The 10083-nt window shown below is 44.9% G+C and overlaps 1 protein-coding gene and 1 pseudogene across 2 annotated transcripts in view; both read right to left on the bottom strand.

The window, feature by feature from the left end:
* Window positions 1–313, bottom strand: part of ACBD3 (acyl-CoA binding domain containing 3) — a 48089-nt gene extending 47776 nt beyond the window's left edge. Inside the window, exon 1 of one of the 2 annotated variants that reach the window (XM_017887025.1) lies at window positions 158–313. In XM_017887025.1, coding sequence (XP_017742514.1) covers window positions 158–229 — 72 coding nt within the window. In that variant the 5' untranslated portion in view covers window positions 230–313. Of the gene's footprint in view, window positions 1–16 lie in introns of both variants that reach the window. The other variant, XM_017887026.1, reaches the window with a different exon arrangement.
* Window positions 305–2855, bottom strand: LOC108538724 (60S ribosomal protein L34 pseudogene; annotated as a pseudogene).
* Between the last annotated feature and the right edge of the window lie 7228 nt (window positions 2856–10083).

Raw genomic sequence — 10083 nt, forward strand, 5'->3', positions numbered from 1 at the left:
GCTCCAGCCGCCGCGCCTCCTCCGCCGCGCCCCCAGCCGCCGCCTCCCCGGGCTCGGGCTGCTCCCCTGAGGCGCCCGGGCCGCGACCGGATCCGGGTGGCGAGGGCGGTGGCAGCGGTGGCGGCAGCAGCGGGGCGCCTTCCGCGCCGGGCCGCTCCTCCGGGTCCGGGCTGAGCGTGAGGCCGTCGACGGACACCTCGAGTCGCTCTGCCTTCAGCACCGCCGCCATCTCTGGCTGCTGCGCCTCCTCGGCGGGGACAGGCGGCGGCCACGTATCGACTTCCTGCTGACCTCTGACCTCCGCTTACCGATACCGGAACTTCCGCTGCTGAAGAGGCTGTAGGGCTCCGAGAGAGGGGCTGAGGCCTGGTGCCCCGCCCCCTCCGGAACCGTCAGTTGCCCCGGCTCCGCTACCGTCTTTCAGGCTCCCCAACTCCCATTGGTCCCGAACTCCACTCCACCCCCCCACCCTTTCGGATCCCAGTTGCTCCAGGTGGGCGGGTGCTATCACCCCCACCCCTCGGTTCGGTGCTGCGGCTGTCAGTGCCCAACAGGGGCGGGGTCAGTGGATCCCCGCGCGGGGGTCGGAGCAGGGAGGATTGACAAGGTTGGCCAGCACCAAACCCTCCAGGTCAGAGACCCTTCACATTTGCAGGGGCTTGCGTGGTTTGCAGAGCTCTTTTGCCCACCACAATGTTGTTTGGCCTTCACAGCAACTCTAAGGAAATGCAGAGCAAATTCCCAATTTTTTAAAAAGGGGAAACTGAGACTGCAGAGAAATTCAGTGACTTTGAGGTTGCAGAAGGGGCTGATCCTGGTTTTGCAGGAAGCGCAGCTCATACAATTTGTGGGGACCCTCATTAGGAAAGAGTACAAAAAGTTACCATAAAGTTAATGAAGCTCAAGCTTCAGCGCCCCTTGCTTACACAGGCCCCTCCCAAGGCCCTTAGAGTGGCCTTAGCAGTATACGCTTCTGTAAGTTTTGAGAGTAGGATATTCAAGACCTCTGTCTTCGTTTCTAACTTCCCTTCATCATCCTCCTCTGGTTAGGAGGTACTGAAATGGCTTATTCACCCGTTCAGTTATTCTCTGAAGCCCTAGAGAGTTTTTTCAGGACAAGGTTTGTATGCCACATTCAGACAGGATCTGATCCGTTAAGGTGAAATTAGGAGGTACTGAAATGACCCAGCGGTGAGGGTGGTAGCACCTGCCAACCTGGAGCAACTGGGATCCGAACGGATGCGGGGGGAGGGGAGTTCGGGACCAATGGGAGTTGGGGAGCCTGAAATGTGCAGAAGGGTAGGAAAGTGAATGTATATTTAGAAAGAGAAAGAAATAACAAATGACATTTTAAAAGTTAACAAAACCCACAAACATCGCACACATAACTGTAATATTTTCATTGACTGCCTGATATTCTTCTACAGGGCTTCTGAGAGCCGGGAAACCTATTTTTTTCTAAAAGATTGAAGTCTCCCCCGACATTATGTATATTCACCTGTGTTTCCAGACTTGGGGAGCACCATTTATGATCATTTTTCCCACCTTTGTTTTGGCTGCATACTTTTGATTGCCTTTTCCTATAACAATTATTTTTAACCTTTTTTTTTCTTTTGGAGATAGTCTTGCTGTGCCACTCAGGCTGGAGTGCAGTGGCACAATCTCGGTTCACTGCAACCTCTGCCTCCCGAGTTCAAGCAACTCTCCTGCCTCAGCCTCCTGAGTAGCTGAGATTACAGGTACCCGCCACCACGCCCGGCTAATTTTTGTAAATTTAGTAGAGTCAGGGTTTCCCCATGTTGGCCAGGCTGGTTTCGAACTGCTGACCTCATGTGATCTGCCCACCTCAGCCTCCCAAAGTGCTGGGATTACAGGTGAGAGCCACCGCGCCCGGCCTATTTTGTAATTTTCTGTAAAGAAAAGAGAAAGATCAGTCTTTTCTCCAGTATGGCTGATTACATTTGTTTCTTAATAATTGTTTGTAAGTTTATTTCAGCATCACAACTCATTACTGATATTGTTACGTACTTTTTTAGGGCTATTATTCAGTTTGGGAAACTTCTCTCAAGTTTCATAGATGTGCTATGAGATTTTATGGCCATTTGGCTGCTTCAGTGACAATTTTGTGTGTGGTTTTTACTGAAGCCCTAGAGAGTTTTTTCAGGACAAGATTTGTATGCTACATTCAGACAGGATCTGATCCATTACGGTGAATAAGACATATAGCTTCACATACAGACAGACTCACTGTAGTACAACTATAAGTTTATGTCCCATAAATATAGGGATTCTAATCTATTCCCTTTTGCATGATTCACATAAAAACGGAAGTATGGTGCAGTTATAATTGCAGATATGACTTAGATTCTCAGTGAGTGAGAAACTTCATTTTGATTAGGCTTTGAGAAAATTGATCCCTCTCCTTAAAATTTTTCACTTCTGATTGTTGGAAGCATTTTTTTAAGTCTTCTAATTTTAATTACTCAAAAAACCTTCATTTTTTTGTTTAGCTTTCTGACCCTGTGCTTGTGCCTTCAACACTCTCACAATGATTTTCTTTTCCTCGATAAGGAAAACGTGCTTGATCCTGTCACGAACACATATAACACACATGGAACCACCATAGGCCCTGCTGATGGTTTTTCTTGTTTTGGACAATCTCATAAGAACTTTGGGTCTTACAGCACGAACCCCTTGAAGTCTGCTTGGGTACACACCACAGCAGATTTTGGTGCTTTCCCAGCCTTCTTGGTATAAAGGTAAGCAATTCTATTACCAGGGGTTCAGGACAACCTAGTTTTGTTAGAAGCTGTATTGTAGGAAAGCCTACAACAGTATGTCAAACGCTGGACCATTCTGTGTGCCTATAGGCAACGTCCCCAGAGAAGGAAAAGCAATGGAAGAATTTTACTAGCTCTTTCTTTTCTTTCAAACCTTGTTTCTCCTCCACTACCCAAGTACTTCCTGTGTCAGGCAACATAGGGCTCCTTCCCCCTCTGGCCTTGCACTTTTGTGACATGGTGCTGGCTAAATTGACATAATGGGCAGTAGGTATATTCCGAAAAGCCATTCCTACACCCACAGTGAACAAAAATTTAACAACATGCAGAAGTGACTGCAAACCACTTAAATGCATGCCACTAACTCCAAATTAAATGTATCCCTATTCATTGTCTCCTTAGCCAAATCCCCCACAAAGCCTATAGCCATTTTAGTACCTCCTAACCAGACTCCGGAGGATGATGAAGGGAAGTTAGAAACGAAGACAGAGGTCTTGAATATCCTACTCTCAAAACTTACAGAAGCGTATACTGCTAAGGCCACTCTAAGGGCCTTGGGAGGGGCCTGTGTAAGCAAGGGGCCCTGAAGCTTGAGCTTCATTAACTTAATGATAAACCCACTTCTAGTTGTAGGGGACTAAAAACTAATTCTACTGCTCTAATGTCTGTGTTCTTCCCACTTAGCTTGGATCTTTATATTTAGCTTTCATTAGCTTAAAAATATGCATATTATGTGCCTAACCTTCAAAATGTTATAAATATATTCCCTTGTGTTTAGCTGAGTGTCCTACCTTTAACATTCAGTAACCGTTGGGATGATAATGAGTAGGGTAAATACAACCCTTCTTCATGAAATGATAGATTCTGTTTTCCAAGTTTTCACAATAAGCATTTCTTTTGTAATCAGAAAAAAAAGGTTATTTAAAAAAAAAGATATACAAGGCCGGGCGCGGTGGCTCATGCCTGTAATCCCAGCACTTTGGGAGGCTGAGGTGGGCGGATCACAAGGTCAGGAGATCGAGACCACGGTGAAACCCTGTCTCTACTAAAACTACAAAAAAAATTAGCTGGGCGCGGTGGCGGGCGCCTGCAGTCCCAGCTACTCAGGAGGCTGAGGCAGGAGAATGGCGTGATCCCGGGAGGCAGAGCTTGCAGTGAGCTGAGATCGCGCCACTGCACTCCAGCCTGGGGGACAGAGCGAGACTCTGTCTCAAAAAACAAACAAACAAAAAAGTATACAATAATTATTAAAACCTATAGAATACACCTAGGAAGGTAGGTAAAATATGCTAATTAATTAATTAATTACATGGACTTTTTATACAAAAATTAGCCGGGCGTAGTGGTAGGCACCTGTAATCCCAGCTACGCAGGAGGCTGAGCAGGAGAATTGCTTGAACCTGAGAGGTGGAGGTTGCAGTGAGCCGAGATCGCACCACTGCGCTCTAGCCTGGGTGATGGAGTGAGACCCTGTCTCAAAAAAAGACATACATTAAAAAAATTATATGGACTTTTTTATTGTTTTATAACTTAACATATTGAATATGCTTCGAAAACCCAAACATCCTCCAGACCGAGCATCTGAACCTCTTGCTTATAGAACTATCAAGGGCCATTGTGTAGGTGGTTGCCCTTAATGACTAAAAACATTAGGGTTTGGCACAGTGCATTATGCCTGTAATCCCAGCACTTTGGGAGGCTGAGGCAGAAGGATTGTTTGAGCCCAGAAGTTTGAGAACAGCCTGGGCAGCATAGGAAGACCCTGTCTCTACAAAAAATAAAAAATTAGCTGGGCATGGTGGCATGCATCTAGGGTCCAACTACTTGGGAGGCTGAGATGGAAGGATCACTTGAGCCTGGGAGGTCAAGGCTGCAGTAAGCCCTGATGGCGTCACTGCACTCCAGCCTGGGCGACAGAATGAGACCCTGTTTCTAAAAAATAAAATAGAGAGTATAACTTCCCTTTACAGTTCACCGTGGGAGATGAATTCCAGACAGGCTCACCTGAATGTCTTATTAAACTGCAGATTCTGACTCAGTAGGTATGGATGGAGGCCTGAGAGAATACATTTCTCATAAGCTTTCTGGTGATGCCAGTGCTGCTGTCTACAGACCACACTTTGAATAGCAAGTCTAGGAAATGTGTTTTTCCCATGCTTTATTGAGTATAATTGTTGTATAATAAACTGCAAATATTAAAGTTTACAATATGACGAGTTTTGGCACAGGCATATAACTGTATAACCATTACCATAAGATAACAGACACCCATTACTGTTTTGTAATTCCTCCCCCAAGGCTTTTCAATAGATCTTTGTTATAATGCGCTTGTCACAATAGAATCTAACTTACATAAACAGTTCAGTGCAACTACCTGTTTTTCTTTTTTTTCTTTTTTTTTTTTTGAAATGGAGTCTTGCTCTGTAGCCCAGGCTGGAGTGCAGTGGGGCAATCTCAGCTCACTGCAAGCTCCGCCTCCCGGGTTCACGCCATTCTCCTATCTCAGCCTCCCGAGTAGCTGGGACTACAGGTGCCCGCCACCACGCCCGGCTAATTTTGTATTTTAGTAGAGATGGGGTTTCACTGTGTTAGCCAGGATGGTCTCGATCTCCTGACCTCATGATCCACGCACCTCAGCCTCCCAAAGTGCTGGGATTATAGGCATAAGCCACCATGCCCACCAACTACCTGTTTTTCTATATCCCTGTCTTTTATATGTGAGGAGGCACACAGATTGATCAAAAAGGTGTATTTTGTATAAAAAAAAAAAAAAGGAAATAAGAAAATAATACAAAATCTATTTGATTCTTTCCAGATTCCACCTCAATAAATAAAAATCCTCTGCCAAAGATAAAAAAAAAAAAAAAAAAAAAAAAAGGTGTATTTTTGAAAACCTTTCAAATATCTTTTCCATGTCTGCTTCTTTTATAAAAAGAGGATACTTTTGAGGTGTTCTGGCCTATGGTGTACCCGTTCTTTTATTCCTTTACTTTCTTAATAAACTTGCTTTCGCCCAGGCTGGAGTGCAGTGGCGCGATCTTGGCTCACTGCAACCTCCACCTCCCGGGTTCAAGCAATTCTCTTGACTCAGCCTCCTGAGTAGCTGGGATTACAGGAATGCACCACCATGCCCAGCTAATTTTTGTATTTTTAGTAGAGATGGGGTTTCACCATGTTGCCCAGGCTGGTCTCGAACCCCTGATCTCAGGTGATCTGCCTGCCTTGGCCTCCCAAAGTGCTGGGATTCCAGGCATGAGCCACCGCACCCAGCCAAAAAAAGGATACTTTCCAATCCACCAACTTTGCTGTGTGAATTTCTTAAGCTCCATTCCATTCAATAATTTTCCAGATGAAGTGTTTACCATTTCTGAAATGCTTTCTGAAATTTGGACTTTCCATTTGTTCTCTCCACATATTTTCATCTTTTCTGTAAATATCATGGATCACTAAATAGGGACTGAGTTCAACTTTTGTTTCCTTCTTTTTCTGGTGAACTAATAATCAGTACTCAGTAAAGTTTTGTAGTTAGTCTTATTTAGTAATGCAGTACCCTTTAGTAGTGAAAATTATTTTGTACTCCTGACTGCAAGCACTTAGAGAAAAAGGACTTTTGCTCTCTTCCACAGTCCCTAGCACAGGATAGGAAACATAGTAGGCACTCAGAATGTTTTATTGAGTGAATGAATGAAGGTGTAATTACGCTATTACATACAGTATCAGTTCAGTTCAACATACATGTAAGGAGTGCCTTGTATACCAAGAATTTTGTTTCATTTTATTTTATTTTTTATTTTTATTTTTTTGAGACGGAATCTTGCTCTGTTGTCCAGGCTGGAGTGCAGTGGCATGATCTCGGCTCACCACAACCCCCGCCTCCCAGGTTCAAGCGATTCTCCTGCCTCAGCCTCCTGAGTAGCTGGGACTATAGGTGTGCACCACCATGGTCAGCTAATTTGTGTATTTTTAGTAGAGACGGGGTTTCACTATCTTGGCCAGGCTGGTCTCGAACTCCTGACCTTCTGATCCGCCCACCTTGGCCTCCCAAAGGGATTACAGGCATGAGCCACCATGCCTGGCTATATACCAGGTATTTTAGAATATAAAGGTGAGTGCTGTGGTGTCTATACCCAAGGTGTTTATGGTCCAGTAGGTGAGACTGTGGCAGAAGCACCAAATTAGGGCCAGGCTTCCAGTGCTGGAATTTTACTTACTAACTCGTGACCTTGAGCCAGTTACTTTACTTCTGTTTCCTCCTTTATAAAATGGAAATAATAATACTATCCGCCTCTTAGGCTGTTGAGAGGACTGAATCTATGAATACTATACGTGTAAAGCAGATAGAAAAGGACCTGTTTGAGGCTAGGCACAGTGGCTTACACCTGTAAACCCAGCACTTTGGGAGGCCAAGGTGGGAGGATCACTTGAGGCCAGGAGTTCGAGACCAGCCTGGGCAACACAGCAGAGGTCTTTACAAAAAATTTTAAAAATTAGCCAGGTGTGGTGGTGTACACCTGTAGTCCTAGCTACTCAGGAGACTGAGGTAAGTGGATATTTGAGGTTATAATGAACTATGATCATGCCACTATACTCCAGCCTGGGCAACATAGCAAAAAAGACTACCCTGACACACACTGAGCCTTTAGTAAATTTTGTCCACTATTCTATACAATGTTCCCTTACAATGTAAAAGAGAGTTTGCACACTCGGGGCTCCCAAGATAAACCCTACCCACTAGTATCTTTTATTTGGCTTGGAAGAATTAGCCCGTATAATGCTTTAAATTTGAATTGGTTGCTAGCATTTTAAAATCTGGAATTTTAATGTAAAAATCCAGATTTATAACTTACCTTAAAAAACTAAGAAATCTGGCAACCGTGGGCCTGACATTGGTGCTTGACAACAGTGAGGTGGAGTTGTGTAGAGAACGCCTTCTTCAGGAGAGACATGTGCGCTCAAGTTTTCAGTAGTCCCCCAGCTCATAGTGACAGACACTATCCATGCTATCTATCGTGGACCTATATTTGGTTTTATATAAAATGATAAAAATCAGTTTATCAGCTGGGCGCAGTGGCTCACACCTATAATCCCAGCACTTTGGGAGGCCAAGGCAGGCAGATCACCTGAGGTCAGGAGTTCGAGACCAGCCTGGCCAACATGGGGAAACCCTCACTCTACTGAAAATACAAAAATTAGCCAGGTGTGGTGGTGTGTGCCTGTAGTCTCAGTTACTCAGGATGCTGAGGCAGGAGAATCACTTGAACGTGGGAGGCGGAGGTTGGAGTGAGCCAAGATCACACCACTGCATTCCAACCTGGGCCACAAGAACAAAACTCTGTCTCAAAAAAAAAAAAAAAAAAAAAAATCGGTTTATCATCCTATACAGCTCTCTATCAATTTATATTGTTACTTGCCTGATCACTGTCTTAGGCTGCTCGAATTGCTATAACAAAATACCATTTACTGGGTAGCTTAAAAACAACAGAAATGTATTGCTCACCATTGAAGAGGCTGAAAAGTCCCAGATCAAGGCTCCAGCAGATTCAGTGTCTGGTGAAGTCCTGCTTCCTAGTTTACAGATGGCCATCCTCTGGCTGAGTCCTCACATAGTAGAAGGGACAAAGGACCTCTCTGGGGTCTCTTTTATTTTGGAGACAGGGTCTCATTCTGTCACCCAGGCTGGAGTGCAGTGGCATGATCTTACTGCAACCTCCGCCTCCCAGGCTCAGGTGATCCTCCCACCTCAACCCCCCAAATAGCTGAGACTACAGACACACTCCACCACACCTGGCTATTTTTTGTATTTTTTTTTGTAAAGATGGGGTTTCTCAAGCTCATCTAGAACTCCGAAACTCAAGTGATCTACCTGCCTCAGCCTCCCAAAGTATTGGGATTACAGTTGTGAGCCACCATACCTGGCCTGGGGTCTCTTTTATTTTATTTATTTTATTTTATTTTTTTCTTACCTGGGGTCTCTTTTATAAGGGCTCTAATCACATTCATGAGGGCTCTCCCCTCATGACCTAATAACCTCCCAAGGGCCCCACCTCCTATACCAACACACTGGAGATTAGGTTTCAACATACACATTTTAGGAAGAGGTAAACATTCTGTCTATAGCACCGCTGTAGGCATTCGTGACTCCGTAAGATAGAAGAAAGAGAAATGCACACTATCTGGAAGGTTTGCGGATGGCTTCCACAGAGGATAGAATTATTTGATTGGTCCCCGTGCTCCTTTACATCTGAAGGATGTGGAAACAATCGGATAGGCAGAAGGAATACCATCTGCTAATGCCCTGAGGTCTAAGAGAGCCTGGCATGTTTAGTTAGCCCTGGCTGGAGCATTTACTGCAAGGGCGGAGAGACAGGAGATGAGCCTGGGGAGGCCGGCAGGGGCCAGGTATGCAGGGCCTAGAAGGATTGGCACGTGGTGGTCCTGTAGGTGGTGGGGAGCCAGTGAAGGATTTTATGCAAGGGAATGTTATGAAGGAGAGGCTGGTAGCAGGGAACTCAGAATGGAGGCTCCCATTACAGTCCAGGTGAAGATAATGAGATCCAGAAGAGGAGCAGCGTAGGTAGATGACAAGAAAGAGGAAATCAGCAACTCTGTCAGTAGAGCCAGCAGAGCCATCCAGAGTAGGTGAGGGAATGGGAGTCCATTACATTTAACTATGGCAATCTGAGACCCACTTTTTGGACCTCTGTGTCTTTATCTGTAAAAAGTAGAAACTGTTTCTGCCCTGGTTTCATCACATGATGTTGATAGGTCTGAGTTAATTTATCTCTGTGAAAATGCTCTAGAAACTTTAAAATATGATAAATAGATAAGATATGGTTTTTATAGTTGCTATCATTATTTCTCTCCGGTCTTCATGTCCAAAACACTTTTTTTTTTTTTTTTTTGAGACAAGGTCTCACTCTGTTGCCCAGGCTGGAGTACAGTGGTATAATCACAGCTCATTGCAGCCTTGACCTCCGTGGGCTCAGGTGATTCTCCCACCTCAGCCTCCCAAGTAACTGGGATCACAGGCACACATGCCTGGCTAAATTTTTTTGTATTTTTTGTAGAGACAGGATTTTGCTATGTCACCCAGGCTGGGCTCGAATTCCTGGGCTCAAGCAATCCACCCACTTCGGTCTCCCAAAGTGCTGGGATTACAGGCATGAGCCACTGTGCACAGCCCCAAAACACTCTTAAGGACCACTGTCCGTTATGAAATTATACATATTTTTTTTCAGATCCAAAAGTAATGATGATTCTAACAACAAAAAAAAATCAGGCCGGGCGCGGTGGCTCAAGCCTG

Source organism: Rhinopithecus bieti, unplaced genomic scaffold, assembly GCF_001698545.2.
Source record: "Rhinopithecus bieti isolate Rb0 unplaced genomic scaffold, ASM169854v2 scaffold_15336, whole genome shotgun sequence".
Lineage (NCBI taxonomy): Eukaryota > Metazoa > Chordata > Mammalia > Primates > Cercopithecidae > Rhinopithecus > Rhinopithecus bieti.